The sequence below is a fragment of the Sarcophilus harrisii genome, chromosome 3 (assembly GCF_902635505.1).
Source record: "Sarcophilus harrisii chromosome 3, mSarHar1.11, whole genome shotgun sequence".
Classification (NCBI taxonomy): domain Eukaryota; kingdom Metazoa; phylum Chordata; class Mammalia; order Dasyuromorphia; family Dasyuridae; genus Sarcophilus; species Sarcophilus harrisii.
Window position 1 is genome coordinate 556,870,790 of NC_045428.1, and position 17,444 is coordinate 556,888,233.

Genomic DNA, 17,444 nt, shown 5'->3' on the forward strand with positions numbered 1-17,444 from the left:
TCAGCCAATGCGGAGCCCCGCGGGGCGGTCACGTGCCGCTGTTTGGCGCTTTTGTGCGCGCCCGGGTCTGTTGGTGCTCGGAGTGTGGCCGGGCGGCTCGGACCGAGCAGGTGGGTGCGGGGCCTCGGCGCGGCGGCGGCGGCGGCAGAGGCATGGCAGGGCGGGGGAGCTGGGCGGGCTGGGCGGCCGGCGGCGGCTGACCGGAGCTGGACCGCGGCTCCGCCGGGTGGAGCGGGGCGGGGGCTGCGGTGGTCCGGGTTCGACGGGCGCTGCTTTGTGTCTGTCGCCGGGCGGAGCCTCTCTCGGAGGCTCGGGGGGGACCGGGGGCTCAGGGGATGCGGCGGCTGCGATGGTGGCTTGGGCGGGGCCCCGGCCCGGTAGGGGGCGCGGAAGCGGGTCGGAGGAGACAATAGGGGGCGGAGACCCTCCTTTGGGCGGGCGCGGCCCCCATTGTCCGAGGGATCCGGGGTCAAGCTGTCGACCCCCCGCCCCGACCCGAGACTGCGTGACTGACGGGCCGCCTGGCCTTTGTGCGGGTGCCACCGGGGCCGCGCCCACCCCTCGAGGGCTGCCACCCCCACCTACCCGAGCCGGGGCGTTGACGGACAGCCCGTGGGGGAGGGGGCCCTACCCTGAGTCAGGGGGCACCCCCCCCATCCTCTGTCGAAGCGGGGAGCCCGGGTGGGGGATTTGGCGGGAGTAGGGGGAGGGGGAAAAACCTGAGGAGGGCGGAGTTCCCCGGATGGGACCGTTAGCCCCGCCCATCGCCTCCTTCTTTATCTTGAAGCTCCAGCGCGCGCGTGCGCGCGCTTCCCTGCTCTGGGATGAGGAGCGTTCGGGGAGATTTCGAAAAGGCGCGGGGAGGGAAAGGGGCGGGGCGCCCACTACGCGATGATTGGGCAAACCCGGCCTCCCGGGGCTCGGGCCACGCCCCTCTCCGGGGCAGGTGGCTCAGCCCTGGCCGCACGGCATCCTCTCAGGTGACCCTCTGGTAGTCCCAGTGAGTGCAGCAAGTAAAGCTCAGCCGAGGCGCTCGGACCTGGAGCACCTGGAGCCTGAGGCGGGCCCGAGCCTCTGGCAGGGCCCCTGGCCCCGGGGGCAGCCCAAGGCCACGCTGGGGTTCTGGCCGCATCCCTTTAACAATAGGAATTTGTTATTGCGGCCCCGGCCCGAGACGTGACTCTGGGGGAGCAGAGGTAGATGTCTATCCTACACAATAGAGGGATTGTTCTTGGAGTGCCTCTCTGCTCTTAAAACAGTGCTGCTAAAACCGGCCCCCACGGCCCCAAGAGACCGTCATTTGTAGTCATTTCCCAAGACATTTTTGCATCTGTAATTTTACCGTTCTCGATAGAAAAACGGTTTTTAGTTTGAATGGTTCAAGTTCAGCAAATCCCATGATTTTCTTATCGATGCATTCCTTGTCAGTACTAATGTTTCTTTCTAGAAAATGTCATTTTAACAATTGCCATATTCTCTTTTGGTATTGCGGTATTTATACGTTATGGTCACCTGACTTAGTAGGCAAAAGTACTGTGGTAGTAGTCCTTTTCTTCCTGATACCCATGTAATGTTTGCTGAGATCTTTTTATGTTGAAATGCATGAAGCTTGATTTTTGTACTTTAAAAAAATAATTTTCAGGGTTTTCTCCACCGTGTGGATTGTCTAGAGTACACTGCCAGTCTCTTGTCTTCTACTCACCATGGCTTCTTCTGGTATGTAATAATAAACAGAAACTGAATAAGCTTAAATGTTTAATAGCGGGGTCCATGTCTAGCACTGTGGCTCTTAGTGGAAGCCTGATCTAACCATATGTGTTTGCCTTTGTTTGGGTAGGGGGAGGAGTTTAAACAGAAAGAAATGACAGGCTAACACTTGGTCTACAATCCTGGGATTCACCTACTTTGTTATTAAGGTCCTTCAAAGTAGGTCTTTGGACTTTTACAAAACATATTGTTAATGAAAATAACCAACAATTACTGGTGATGTGACCAGAAGGATTAACCTCAAAATATAGAGCCCACTGAATTCCGAAAGGGAAGAGTGAAAGGGGGATTGGATTTCAGTGTAGAGTGAAACAAAAATGTTTTGTGGTTCTATGTTTAGATTTAGATGAATGGATTCATTGCCTGATAAGACTAGCATACATATATATGCTCAATCTTAATTCAGTACCTTAAATTGTTCCGGGTTTTGGAGGATCATAATTAGAATATTGATAGCTTTTCCCAAATACTCCAGAAACATGATCATCATTCTATATCTAGATATCCAGGTGAAAGAACTAGAAAAGCGTGCCTCAGGGCAAGCATTTGAGCTGATACTTAGTCCTCGTTCAAAAGAAGCAGTTCCAGAATTCCCTCTTTCCCCTCCAAAGAAGAAAGATCTTTCCTTGGAAGAAATTCAGAAGAAACTAGAAGCTGCAGAAGAAAGACGCAAGGTAAACATTGTTATTATTTGTATTGGATACATCAAAACTATTTTGAGCCCAAATTTAAAGATCCTCAGAAGTTCTTGTTCATCACATTATTTGGTAATATGCCTGTTTATTGTATTGTATCATCTAAACATCTACTTTGAAATTTGCAATAATTCAATAAAGCTGTTGTTTAACTCAGTCATAACTGATGTACTTTAAGTATTTGTGCTTTGAATGTGTGTATTCCCAGTTATATGGAGCAGCTAGATGTCAAAGTGGATGGAGTTCCTGCCAGGAATCAGGAAGATCTGAATTCAAAGCACAGGCTTCAGACACTTAGTAATTGTGTGACCGTGGGCAAGTTTAGTTAATCCTGTTTGCCTCAGTTTTTATCATCTGTAAAATGAACTGGAGAAGTTAATGGCAAAGGACTCCAACATATCTGCCAAGAAAATCTCAAAAGGGGCTATGAAGAATTGGTCTTGACTGAAACAATTCAACGATAAAAATTCCCAGTAGTAAAGTATTTACATTCATCTTATTTTTATTCTTTTCCTTTGTGACCATCAGTCTATAAGTAACAGTTGTATATACTGTATTGCCACAGAATATTGTAAAACACCTGCTTGTAAAGATAAGACCTTTGATGTTGGCTTGTTCTCGTTGAAACTGAGAAATTTGTAAGGGACTTGCAAGTTCGTCTGTTAATTGGTCAAATCAGAGAGAAGAGGTATAAAATAGGGTTCTCTGTTTTTTACAAATTTGTGTGTATACTGTTTAATTTGGTTCTTACAATCAGCGATGATATCCCTACCTCATGCAAGTGTGGTCCCAGTGTTACCCTCATTTTCCAGATTGAGGAAATAATTTCAGAGCTTTTTGCTGATTTGCTTTTAAGGTTATGCACCTAATTGAAATTGGAATCCAGACCCCTTGACTAAGTGGCCACTATTCTTTGTACTGTGCCATTATAACATTATAGAACACCTGCATTAGGATTCTGGTTTGGAATGAGATATCTGACTGCTTCTTTGTGGCCCTGTCAGGTTAGATTAAACTCATATTGAACACAGTAATATTTTGACAGTTGTGACTTGAGTCATAGTACAAATGGATCACTATAATAATGAGTTATGAGAATGCAGTTCTGTTGTAATAGAACTGGATGAGTGCCTGCTATCTACTAAAAAGGCAGCTGTAGTAAAAAGGACTGAATTTGGAATTAGAGCTACCCTATTCAAATCTGAATCAACTGCTAGGAATCAGAGATTCAGAGATGAAAGGAGCATTAAAAAGTCATCTTGTCCAACTGTCTCATTTTACATGTAAGAAAAATGAGGCCCAGAGAGGTTAAGGGTTTTTCCTAGTTATAACTAGTGACTTAAAGGTACAGGATCAAATGTGTGACACTGTATGTAAAATACTTTCCAAATCTCTAACCACTGTATAAGTATGTTAGTAATAGTAGTCATATTGTTGAATAGACATAAGAAACTGTCATCTAGACTACTGGATCCCCTAAGCTAATGGCTCTAAAGCTGGGAATGGCCTAGGAGGGAATAACTGAATATTGTTTCTCTTAGAGCAGAGCAGAGTAGAAACCTTTTTGGTGCATGTACCAAGCTGGAAACTGACTTGAATTTTTGTATGAATGTCTTCAGTTGTCAACAAGTCCATTCTTACACAATATTTGGATATTGATGCCAAATTGCAGAGCCTTTAACAATAAAACTTAATAACCTTTAAAAAAAACCCCACAAAACTACATTAGTTTTTATTTATAATACTTTGTTCCAAAATGCTTTTTTAAAATGGAATCATAGGTTTAGGATGGGAACTTTAGAGGTTCCCTTTTTTTTTTTTTAATCAATTGTCACAATATGGGATAAGATATTCAAGAATTATCTCCATTTACAATTGAAGAAAAATCTCTAGGAGACAAAATGACTCATTTCGGTCATCTAGCCAGTTTTGCCTTGACCTCAGATTTTTCTTACACTGCCCTCCGTCTAGAGGTATATCACCATGAAGCTCAGCTCCAAGCTACACCCCTAAGAAATAATTTTAACAAAAACTTATGGCCAGACATTTCTGTTTTCAGATAGAAATATTGGTCATTTCCTCCTATCTACTCTCTGCCACCCCATTTCCCCTCAACCATGCACCTGATATCTAAAAGTATGACCACAGAAATTTTAATTTTACCTCATTCTTTAGTAGGAAAGATTTAAGGTAGTGACTTCAGAAGCATTGAAGAGAGCCTTTTTGAAAACACTTCTGTGTTAACTGACTTGCCTAGCCTAGTTCAGAGCTCATGGTCTGTGACCCTTATTTTCCTTTAGTCTCATGAAGCTGAAGTCTTGAAGCAGCTAGCTGAGAAGCGGGAACATGAGAAGGAGGTGCTTCAGAAAGCAATTGAAGAAAACAACAACTTCAGTAAAATGGCGGAAGAAAAACTGACCCACAAAATGGAAGCTAACAAAGAGAACCGAGAGGCACAAATGGCTGCTAAGCTGGAACGTTTGCGGGAGAAGGTAGGTCTGGGCCACAAGCCTCTTTGAGGCATAAATGACGTTACTTAATTGTCCATATAGTGTGTGCACTGGGATGGTTTTATTTGATGGAAGGAGATGACCATCCATAGCTTGTGGGGCTCATCTTGGGAAGTGACCTCTGCAAAGTCTTTCGTTATGTTTTAGAACAGGATTTTGTCACTTGCAGAGTGGCTGCACCCTGGTGGGAGGTGGCTCAGGTGTTAGAAACCATGCGTCTAGCTGGGGCAGAGGCTGGGGGAGGGGCAAATGCAGTTTATTGGTGGCCCCTTCATGGGCCATGTCTTTGTGTGTGTGTGTGTGTGTATGTGTGCATGTGTGCGTGTGTGTGTGTGCGCGCGCTCTGCCTTGTTTTCTCCAGGATAAGCACATGGAGGAGGTGCGGAAGAACAGAGAGTCCAAAGACCCCGCTGACGAGAACGGAGCTGACTAGCTGGCCAAGAGCTGGCTTCTCCCCCTCCCGAGCATCCAAAGACTGAACTGGCCAGTGTCGCTTTTATTTTATTCCTCCTGACAAATATTCTAGAAACTGATGTAGAGCTGCATAGATAGATCCAAACCGTACAGATGTTGTTTTGGGGGCAAAGGGGGAGAAACTACAAGTGTTTTGCTCTTTTTCTAAAGTGTTGAAGTCTTTCTAACGTAGCTATTTTTCTTGTTGCATCTTTTCTATTCCAGTATGCTCGGTGCTGGGTTAATGGCTAGTACTGTATTGGCTCTGTGAAAACATGTTTGTGAAAGGAATCTGTAGTATGCTTCTTTCCAACTGTTAGATGCTGAATATATCTGTCTGTTCACTTTTGAAACCTGACCTTTGTCCCGGTCTTTCCAGATACTACTGTACTTGAATGGTTAATAAAACTGCACAGTGCTGTTATGGCAGTGACTTCTTTCTATCCAGGTTTTAACTACTTCAGCTGAATAGACTTGCCCAGTTTAAATTGCACCCCAAAGTTGCTTTGGTTTGGTAGAATGACTTAGCATGTGCTACAGCACGCTCTGTGCCCCCTTTTTTCAGATTTTGTTCTGGAGTTGTCCGTCTTCTACAATAATAGCTTTGTTTTGACGCCTCAGCCCAGATCAGCTGTTGGTAGTCTTTCGGATGTTTATTCACACACAATCATTTTCTGTTTTTGTGTTCCTATTTAATTCAGATGAGAATCACAATTGGTACAGTATGTAACATTTGGAGGCTTTACCATAGAACAAGGATGTGATAATGTTTATTTACCTTCTGAGGCTGTTCCTGGGGTGGAGGCACATCACCACTTTTATTTCTTTAGGCCTCAGCAGCTCACTCATTGAATGAGGGGGAACTGGATTAGGAGATTTCTAAGGACTCTTCCAGCTCTCAGGAGAAGGATCCCCAAACTTATGACCTTTTCTGTCATTTGGTACAACGAGAGAAAAATATTAGTAGAAGCCTCTTCTATTGTGTCTTAATAGACACCCTTTTGTGTTTTATAATTTCATAATTGGAAGGTACTTTAGTAGTCATTTTTAATGTAAACCAACCATATCCCCAAAAGAATGCTTTCAAGACTATCATCTCAAAACTTTGCTTTAAAGACTTCTTGAGTGACTTCAGTGATAAGGGTTGGCAATGATTTGATTTTTGTATCTTTGAGGAAGGTTTCTTAACCTTTTCTGAATCATGGACTTATTTGGCAGGCTTATGAAGCCCTAAGGTTAATGCATAAAATAAAACACTTAGGATTACAAAGGAAATCAATTATATTGAAATAATAGTTGTTAAAATATTTTCTTTTTAAAAAATTCATGGAGCTCTGGTTCAGAAATCCTGCCATAGAGATTGCAAAAAGCATCATATCTCATTTAAGAGAAACTTTTGGCAAATGGCCTTAGACATTTAGGAAAGTGAATTCTGAATACAGTAAGATTGTATCAATTTAGAGCTGACTGTTCTGTGTAAAGAGGCCTTTGACTGCTAGGAAGCCAAGAATCTGCCACAAAAACACAGATGTAGGAATAAATGGTGAAAATCTTATTAGAGATCTTGATATTTCTAATACAGAAATCTATGGATTTTATAAAATTTAGCTTTCATTTTATCTTTGGTTTTACTTTATCTGTTTTCATTAAGGCAATTGTGATCATAAAATATGGTTAGTATGATTTTAGATGTATAAATCATAATAATTAAAGAAAAAGAAGATTTGAGGGTAAAAAGATATTGAGGAAGATGACCCCGAGTCTGGGATTTAGAGGATATAGATACTAATTTTGGCTCTGCCACCCATTAGTTTTGTGATCCTGACTGTCACTATACCTTTCTGGCTTTCAGAATCATCTTTAAGATGAGATAAATGATTTAAAGATCCCTTCAAGCTCTAACATTTCATGGTCTGTGGGCAGCAGAGGCTGCAAACATGTGGAAAAATCCAGAGGGAACATGCTATATGCATACCTTAAGAGTTCTGGCAGGGAAGGAGCAAGCTAAAAAGCAGTAGAATCAGGTAAAGCTTCTGGAAAGACGGATTGAATTGCATCCTGAGAAGAAGACTGACAAGTAAGGCAATGCAAAGGTCAAACTGGGGGTCTGTGACAGAAAAGGCTGATGGTGGGGGCTGAGTAGAAGTAAAGGATGTGAAATTCTAACAGAGTCCTGGAAAGGACAACACTGGAGCAGAGTGAACTCCACACCATCGGATCAGAGAATGGCCTCCACAACAATAGATTCAACAGCTCTTTCAAGCTCGTGCTCTGGGTATGGGATTGTATTGTACTGGAGGAAAACAAGCAGCAGAGGCCCAGATTCTTACCTTGGAGTGAGTGGTTGGGCAGAATGGAAGAAGTCACTTGCCCCTTGTCTTGGGACCAGTGGGGGACCTTTAAGCACAGTCACAAAAGCTTAGCACTTTCTAGAATTTAGGACTGGGAGACACTTTGAGAAATCCCAAACTAAAGCCCACAGAAAGGAAGAACTTGCCCAACTTCACGTAATAAGGAGCAAAATCCAACCTTGGACCTCGCTCTTCTGACACCAGATCCAGGGCTCCTCTCCTTATATCTCCTTTTCTTCTTGGATGAATTTCAAGATTCTTTTCCAGTCAAAGTGAACTATCCCTGCCTTAGCCTGTTGCATACTTGTTGTCCCATTTCATTGGTTTGGGCTTCATATGATTCAAAGTCATTTAACCAAAATTTAGACATATTGGAGCATGAAAACAGGGTGAGCCACAGCTGACTAGTTGAGCAAGGTCCAGAAAACCTGGAGAAAGCCATGCTGGAAGTTAGCAAGAAACTATTTTTTGCCCCCAAACTTGTGAACCTGGTCCCTACCTTCTAGAAACTCCCAGTTCAGGAAGGGAACTCATAGAATGCTTTAAGATTTTCAGCTTTTCTCCCAGCCCCTTGAAGGAGCATATTGTTAGTATCCTTTATAGCCAAGAAAATGGGCTTAGAGTGCTGGAATTCTGGTCTCAGGATTCTAAGTCCAGAATCTGAATGGAATTTCTTTTTCTTTGTGTATATTGGTGATCTGTGCCTAAAGCAACATTTCTTTAGACTTAATCCACATGGCAGTATTTTACTCTATTCTTGTTGAGTGAGATTAGGAGATCTTGTCCAAAAACAAACAAACAAACAAACAAACAAAAACTTATTTAGCAGAGTGTGTCTTGTTCATTCTCTGGACCTGTGAGCTCCCTGGTAGATGACAGTGCCCCTGTTAATGCAGATCAGTCTTCAGAACTGTGTGGGACACTGAGATGTGGACTTTGTCACCCATGGGCCTATAGTCAGTACTCAAACCCAGGTCTTCCTCCAGGCCTACTCTTGATCCATGTGTCAGACTACCTCTCATACTTAATATGCATTTAATAAATTTCAAATTAACTTAGTTGAACAAGTGCCAGATGACTTGTACAGATAGTGCCATAAAAAAACATCATTGGGGAGAGTCTCGTCTTTTCTGGAAAAAAGACAAGATTTGGCTAAATTGAGAGAAGCCAGGTGAGGGGTGGAGATGCATGTAACAGGTAGGGAGATGCAAGAGCCAAAGCTGTGGGCTCCCTCAGGGCTAGGATGAGAGGAAAACAGGACTGGCCATAGTGAGGAGGACTGAAAGAGACCATTGGTGTGACTCCTCTCGGAGTCCAGAGGTCAAGTCCTGAGGACCACGGGCCTATAGGGATGTCTAGGAGGAGACCCGTTGGGTACACAAATGCAACCAGAAACTGCTCCAGGCAAGATTGGGAGAGAGGAGTGTGTCTTTTCATCTTCCCTCCTTCCCAGGCTTCTTCACAGTTTGAATTGGCTCCAGGAGAGCCAAGAGCAGAGAGCTCCTGGGGCCCATGTTAGAAACCCCCCACGTCAAATGCAGCAGAACCACAAGGGCCCAATCCACCCCTTTATTTTGCAGAAGGAACCTGAAGTGTCCTATAGAACCCAAGTTTCCTGACTTCGGGAGTCCTTCCCTTACTTGCCCATATGGCCGGGAGCAAACGAGCTGTGTAGCCTTGCCTTTTGTTCCTATGCTATCACATCCATACGGGTCTGAACTCTGTCTTCTCTTCCCCACCAGGGACTTGTCTCACTGCCCCTTTGCTTGGAGTAGGTGTCGGTGAGGCAAGGAAGCCCTCTTTCTGCCTGCCTTCTCATGAGAATATGTTAATACTCTGCATATCAGGTGACTGACCTTCACATGTTTTGCAGTAATAGAGGGTTCTCTTGTGCCTTCTCCTTCCTTCAAGCATTCCTGAGAGGGAGAGAAGGAGATAGTCTTATTCCCATTTTACAGATGCAGAAGCTGAATCTCAGACTAGTGAAGTGACTTGCCCCAGATCCCATAGGGGGTCACTTGAAGCCTTCTGCATCATAGGCTCTTATAAGGCATTTAGGAGGCCCATCTTGCTTGGTACAACCCCTTTGTTTTTACAGATTCCTTCTCTGCTGAACTTCCCAGCCTCAGAATCTAAACTTAAATCCTAGGCAGAGAGAGTTCAAAACTGTGATGGAAAGAACTTTGAAAAGGAGTAGACCCAGCAGGAACTGAAATAACTTAGTATCCTTTATCAAGGATTTAGAACTAGAAGAGATCTTAGAGGCCCTTTAATCCAATCTCCCTCATTTTAAAGATGAGGAAACCCAGAGAAGTTCTCTGTCCGGACCTGGTATCTATCTACTGCTACAGGGTAGTCCAAGAAGAGGAATTTGAGTTCTGTCACTTTTAATACTTGTGTTACCTTGGGCCACAGTTTCTCATCTAAAATAAAGGGACTGGATCAGATGATTTCTAAAGTTCTTTTCAGCCTTCAAAATAAGGAAATAATCATCACAAGCATCAATGAATGATAAGGTGTCAATGAGATGGTGGTCGCCAGGGGGCGCACAGATTCTCCTGGTTAAGAGAAACAAAGGCTTTTCACAACCCACTTTTCCTCATTTCCTCTGTTTTTGTCATCCATTTTCTGGGGGAAGATTGAGAGCAAGGAGAATAATATTCTTTAATTGGGCAAGATACTGACAGAGTCGGGCATTATGTTTGAAGTGTGTCTGATGTTAGGATGGAGAAAGGCCCCATTGGTTGGTTGGTTTTTTCTGTGATGTAATGGAAAGATCAGTGGTCTTGGAGTGCTAGGTTCCAAGCCTGGCTTTTGTACCAGCTGTGTAACCACGGGCATCCTAGCGAGGTCTACAGAGGAGCAGACTCCTTGACAAGCACAGTTAGCTTCTGATTCTCAGTCCTCAGATCCTTGGGGCCACTGGGCTGCTCCCATCACAGTACGACAGACCGGAGAGGATTTTGTTGGGACAGAGCCAAAAGCAGGATGGCTGCCCTTTTCCCTAGAGAATAACTGTTGAGATACCCAGAGCTAATGCTTTACCCTCTTGATTGACCTGGTGATCCCCTCCTCAGGAATTGATCACAATATATTTCTGCTGACGTTGTGGGATGGCAGTGAGGTTGGGGAGAGGGATGGACAGATCCTTCTGCACCGTGGCATCTGATGATCAGATTGGAAACTATTAGCCAAACTTGTCGAGTAGGCCCGGGCATGTTTGGGGTTTTTATCAGCCAGGCATCGGGAGGGAAAAATGGGAGGAATGTAGAATAGAACATGCCTTCCAAAAGGTATGTGGGAAGTCTGTGCAAAGTTTCTGGCCATATACCCCTACCTCCACAGGCATGAGTTGCAATAGAACTGAATTGGTCAATAACCCTCAAGAACCCTATTTTTAAAACCTTATAAATAGGTGTTCCCTCAAATTGGGGAAATTGAAGTAAACAGAGGGCTTAAATGAATGTTGGGCTTTCTTACCCCAGGCTGGAGTTGTCTGCAGTGTGACTCAGCATATTAATGAGATCAAGCAGTCAAGTTCATTGGATGAGCTCAGAAGGAATTCACAGACCCCCTGAGTTTCTCCTTGGGGGATTGAAGGGTGGATGGGCATCAAGTGTTAACCCCTTGTGGTGGGCTAGCATGGTTTTATTTCCTAAGCTTTGTCCATGGAGTAACTGACTGAAGAGGCAAAGGCTTTTTAGTTTAGAAATTCAGATCAGTTTCTGTGTGATGTTCTATGAGGGTATTGGGGCATTTATTCTTTGATTGATAAAGCTTTTTTTTTTTTTTTTTTTTTTTTTTTTTTTAGTAACCCTGAGCTTGATCCTATTTTTTCCCTGCTGCTGAGAATGACAGGTAGCATCTATATTTAGCAATTAGAAGTGTAGTAGACTACTGCTGTCCCATAAGAAATAAATGTATGAAGAATCAGGCAAATGTTAAGAAAAGCTCATATAGAGGGCTAGATTTAGAAGAGAACACAGATCAAATTAGATGTCATTTTGTTAAAAATTGTATCACACCAGAAAAGCAGAATGAAAGAAGTTTTCAGAGAAATGTAGTAGTTTCCAACAAAAAAATGGGTCAGCCATGTGGTATGGGCAAAGAATGACCACTGGAAATACCTGCAAGGTTGTTGGTAGCCACCTAATGTAAAGTGTGATAGGGGAAGATTTCTGGCACACGGGGTTGGAGTCCCATTTGTCATATTTGTTGGAGAAATATGGTCAAGAATCACACAGTTAGACAGGCCTGGATGGACATTTGTATAATGGGAGTGAATACCTACTTTGAGGAGATCATAGAACCACTGAAATATCAAAGTTTTAGTCTTTTATAATCAAGCATTGTAATTCAGATTTAAAGTATTTTTAAAAAATTTACTCTTTATTTTTTCAATTTATTTATCCTTGTTGAATGTGTTAATTTTTCAAGAGGAGAACAAAATGATATAGGGAGAGAATAGTACAAATCCTTCATTCTTAGGCTGTCCACCCATCTCCACATATTTACATTATATGTCTTTCCCTCCCTTGGTTTCACAGCCCAACCTCAGGGACCTCTCTGCAACCTTAGAGGATCCCTGACAGGTTGGGTTTGAGGAATGTTAAGAGATGAATGCATTCTGAGTCTGACCCAGGCCCTTCAAGAAGGGCCTCTTTTGGGGCATGAAGCAGTCAGCTTTCCTGACTCATCCCCCAGGCAGAAGGCAGATGCTCCCTCTTCCAGTCATCCAAATGCATGCCTCTGTGCTCAGTCCTTGGAGAGCAGCTTACAATCTACAGGGAGGATGCACACACCATAAGTTTAGATAAGACTGAACCTGATGTAGCAAAGGAGAGAATTAGATAAGCATTTTCTGCTAGGGAAATTCAGGGTCTTCTTGTTGCCTATTATAGATTTTATCTACTGCTTCAGAGGATTTAATATTGTAACTTAAGTAGAAAGTCAAAATAAAAAGAAAGATCTGCGATGTAACATCAGAAAGAGGGAGTCAAAGATCAGGAGCATATTGTATATTCCTAGGATCAAAGAACTAAAGCTGAAGGGAGTTTTTAGAGGTCATCTGGTCCAACTCCCTCATTTTACAAGTAAAGAAAGTGAGACTCAGAGAAATTGAGTGACTTGTTCAAGGCCACACAAGTAGAAAGTAGCAGAGCCAGGATTTGAACTCTCAGATTTCTGGGAAAATTGCTCTTCTTCCCTGGATATTTCTGAAGAGGAAGTTATCAGGCAGAGACTGCAGCTTGTCTTTCTCTGTATTTTCTTCTAGTCAAAGGATCTGCTCTTTCAAATTTTTGGGCCAACTTGAAACAGCATTTCCAGAATGGATTAGGTGATAGAAGGAAGATTCAGGTTAGGTGACAAGGGAAGGGAAGGGGGAAAGAGGTAGTAGAGATTTGGCTGAGGTCATTAAACCCTCAAAACGTAATGTGGCCTGTGACTATACTTCAGAGATAAGATTCTTTGATCCTCCATTGCCGAAGCCTCTATACTGCCTTTAACTGCATTTTATCTCAGCATCTCATTGCCAGCCCTTTGAGAAGGATGGAAATTTCCACCTGGAAGCGAAAGGGATGACCAAGTCTCAGAGATGGGGAGAAGGCACAAGGAAATTTCCATCACAAAAACTATGACAGAATGAGGTAAGCTCTTAAATCAGTCCTCCTGAAGCAACTCTGCTTCCACAACTCAACTGTCCAACATGAGCTGCAGGTTCCTCTTCTTCCAGGTTTTATAGGACTTGTAACTTGTTTTGGTGTGAAGAATTTCTCAGGAATATCATTCATATCCCCTGTAGAGTATGCCAAGCTTATCTCCTTTGCTCTCATGATCAGGATGATTCAAAATCTCCCCGATTGATCCCAGGTATGTGAGTCATGAGTCATTAATTAGCCTGACAGTGCCTCCTGGTATCTATCACAAGGTCGGGACAATTTAAATGTATTTTAGAAATTGTCTAGCCTTAACTCATCCTTTTGCAGAGGAGAAAAAATGAACCCTGGTTGAGGGGGTAGCAGGTAAGAAGAGGATATAATTTTTACAAAGTCACATATCCAGTTGGTGACAAAGCTAGGACTAAAATCCAGAGTTGGAAAGGACCTCAGAGATCATCTGGTTTAACAAAAACCTGAAAAGAAATGAACTTCCTTTATATTAATCTAGAACAGCTATTTTCAACCCCCTAAGAGTCCCTAAGACGCTTTCCAAGAGGTCTTCAAGATCCAAACTATTTTTGGATATTATTTGCCTTTTTTCTCTCTCATTCTTTCATGAGCATAGAGTAGAGTTTTCGAAATGCTATATATATATGACCTTTGACTTAAAGATTTAGCTGTGAACACAAAGACTGAATTGATAATCCAGAGTTGTATTTTTGCCTTAAAAATGGACTAATCCACAGATGAAGCTGGCCTTGGTGTTTTGCTTGTATTTGTCTGCTATCATCACTAACTAATCATTGAAGATCTTCATTTATGTAAACACTTTGCAACAGACATGAATGATGTCGAAATAGCCAAATTTTTGCATCTCATGGTTTATCCAGGACCACTGGATTGATGTTTGTGGCTGATGGTGCACAAGCCATGGTGGATCAAACTTCTGATGCCTTGGTATGAATCAAGGCTACAGCATTAAACTGTCCTAATAGTCACCGTATCCTTTGCTAGTTTCACTTAGGACTGTCTTTGATGAAGCAATAAAAATGATTAATTTTGTTAAATTTCAGCCCTTGAGTACATGTCTCTTTAGTCATTCTGTAATAATACAGTAAGTACGACATAAAGCACCCTCTGCTGCATACCCAAAGATGCAGATTTGTCTTGAAGAAAAGCACTAGTGTAATGGTTTGAGCTGTCCTAGCCTCTTTTTATGGAATGCCTTTCTATCTTGAAAAAACCATGACAGACAAACTCTGGTTTTGCAAACTTGGGTATTTGGCAGACATTTTCTTTGAGACTGAATGAACCTGTCCAAGGAAAGGACAATTCATAATAGTGGCTTCTTCAAGGTCATCAGTGACTTATTAATCACCAAATTCAATGTCCTTTTTCTCAATTCTGATCCTCTGAAAAACTTTTAAAAAATCTTTTTTAATTAAATTTTTTTCTCCTTGAACTTTTGACAGCATTTGACATTATTAAGAACCCTTTCTTTCTGGATACCTTGCCTCCCTTGACTTTTCTGACCCTTCTTCTGTTTCTGTTCTTTCTCTGACCATTCCCAACTTTGTCTTCACTGCTAGTTTGTTGTCCTTCCATTCCTCGAGGTTCTTTGCATATTTCTGTTTGTACTCTCTGTGATCTCATCTACTCACATGGTTTCAATTATTACCTCTTTGCAGTTGACTCCCAAATCTATCTATCCAAACTTAATTTCTCCCTTATACGTTAGCTTTTATTTCCACCTGTTTTCTAAATATTTCTACTGGACTGACTGACACCTTAATTTTAACATGATTAAGACTTAGTTATTCTCCTCACCCACATTCAACCCACCTCCTGGCCCTACAAAGCTTGTCCCTCCTTCCAGTTTTATTTTTGTTGGTAGCATTATGATTTTCCTATTTAGTTGGGAACAATTGATAATTATTATCAAGTAAGTCTCTCAACAATATTTCTTGCATCCATTCTTCCAGAATTTCATATTCAGCACTGCTATGTACTTGCCTCTTTAATCTAAGCCCTCATCACCTTATACCTGGGCAGGTACAATACCCTTCTCACTGATCTTTATGCCACCAAATTTTCTGCCACACACAAATCTTTTTAAATCATCTTCCTTCACATCTCTTGCATGAAATCTTCTTTTACTCCTTACTCCAGCCTGAAAGTGGATTTCAGAAACCTGCCTCAGGTTTTCCTAGAATACTCTGTATGCATCTGCTCTTTGGCATCCCCATTGTGGGATCATAAGTTCTGCTAAGATAGTGATAGAATTAATTCTCTTTATGTTCCCACACCCAGAACAGCAGCCTATGCCTACTAGGTGTTTGATGTGTATTTAGTTTAATTATTTTGTGCAACTGTGCCTTCATCTAAATCATTAATGAAGATATTGAAGGGGGTCAAAACAAGGAAAGAGGTCTAAAGCATGTCTTCTAACTTATAGCCCAGTGCCTTTTCCACTGGACCATGACATCTCTTTCATGGCAATGTGGCTCTAGCCCAGGCTGTAGCTTTCCCACAGCATACTAGTTTTGCAATCTGTTGTTCTTTTCTGTGAATATCTACCACACTACTTGGACTTTCTATCAAACTCTTGATAACCTCTCTCATAACAGACTCAGTTTCTCTGCTCTTATTTCCTTTCCAAGCAATAAATTAATTTCGTGCTGAAAACTGACTTTGGTTCCAATTTATTCTATGTATTTTGATTCTTGGAATTAATCAATGTGTATATTATGTGCCTACCTAGGCATTGCACTCCAGGCTGTAGGTCATACTTCAACTTCCAGTAGTTAGTCAATATACTTTATTAAGCACCTGCTACCAGGCTAGTGAAAATAAATAAAATCAAGGAACACAACAAGTTCCTGTATAGAATTTAGGATTTAGGATGGCTTGTGGGCACTCTTGGAGGTGTGTCTGTTGAGCCTAAAGTCAACAATACTTGGACCTGATAGAACCACAACAGAAAATAGTCAGCTATTAGTAAGAAGTAAGTACATATCTCCAAGGCCTGGCGCTAGAACCATCTCTGATATTTCCTTGGAGCCACAACAAAGGACAAATTCATGTATTGGTAAGTGAATTTTCAAGGAGAAGATGTTACAGAGACACCCAAGGGTCCCCTTCTACTGAGATCCTGTAGGACAATGGTTAGTCAAATAGAAATGGGGGCCTCCAAACTAGACATGAGGAGCCCCACAGGCTGCATGTTGACTTAATTTTAAATATGATAATTGATATTTTATGGTATATTTTATTTTGTTAAATATTTTCCAACTGTACACTAACTGTTAAAGCTGCATGTTTGACCCCAATGCTCTGTCAGCCCTAGAACTGGAGCAATCTCTGACTAAGGGATTGTACTAAGGGATCAAAGAAGGCTGAGACAAGGCAGAAATGCTTGGCTCCTAGAGGACTGAGTCTAGTGAAATCTCATTCTCTTTTTGGGGTCCCATAGGAAGGGATGGATAACTCACTTTTAGAAGATGGACAAAGGAAAAGGCTAGCACTCATGTTATCAGAAAATAGAGAGGAGTGCCGGAATTGAGGCAGAAGATGAGGCTTCAGGCCAGGGCTGTACCAGAGGGAAGGGAGGAAGACTAGCCTCCTCCAGACCTCTTGACAAAGTCAGCAGCAGCCACGACAGCATCCACATTGCAGAGAAGACCAAACCAGGGCCTATGAGGCAGGGCAGAACCTGGCTCTGGAACAAAAAGTCCATCTTTAGGAAGATGGATTCAGATGTGAGTAAAGAGAAAAACTCCTAAAGCACTAGGAGTTGAGAAAAGCCCAAATGTTAACCCAGAAAAGAATAACTCTATACTAATTGTTCAAATAGAGCCTCTGGAAAAAGAATGACTTGACTGCAAGATTGGATGCAAGAAATGAAGCAAGAGATTTAACAATGAAAATAGAAGTCCTAGGGAAAACATTGAAGAAAAGAATATAAGTAGGATAAAATTGAATAGAAGTAGATTTTTTTTTTTGGTCAGT

The 17,444-nt window shown here is 42.3% G+C and overlaps 2 protein-coding genes and 1 long non-coding RNA gene across 3 annotated transcripts in view; 1 reads left to right on the top strand and 2 right to left on the bottom strand.

The window, feature by feature from the left end:
- On the bottom strand, window positions 1-1,132 carry LOC116422634 (basic proline-rich protein-like). The gene is made up of 2 exons (XM_031961529.1): window positions 986-1,132; window positions 1-627 (listed from the first exon to the last, which is right to left on the bottom strand). The coding sequence occupies exons 1-2, from the start codon at window positions 1,130-1,132 to the stop codon at window positions 1-3; spliced, it is 774 nt and encodes a 257-aa protein (XP_031817389.1).
- STMN1 (stathmin 1) lies at window positions 32-5,849 on the top strand. Its single transcript, XM_031962546.1, has 5 exons — window positions 32-110; window positions 1,643-1,716; window positions 2,269-2,441; window positions 4,763-4,954; window positions 5,334-5,849. The coding sequence occupies exons 2-5, from the start codon at window positions 1,704-1,706 to the stop codon at window positions 5,403-5,405; spliced, it is 450 nt and encodes a 149-aa protein (XP_031818406.1). The 5' UTR covers window positions 32-110; window positions 1,643-1,703; the 3' UTR covers window positions 5,406-5,849.
- LOC111719886 overlaps window positions 5,636-17,444 on the bottom strand; it is a 24,263-nt gene continuing 12,454 nt past the window's right edge. The window contains exons 3-4 of the long non-coding RNA XR_004233351.1: window positions 9,633-9,692; window positions 5,636-6,356 (exon numbers count right to left, since the gene is read on the bottom strand). This is a non-coding gene — a long non-coding RNA (uncharacterized LOC111719886). The remainder of the gene's footprint in view (window positions 6,357-9,632; window positions 9,693-17,444) is intronic.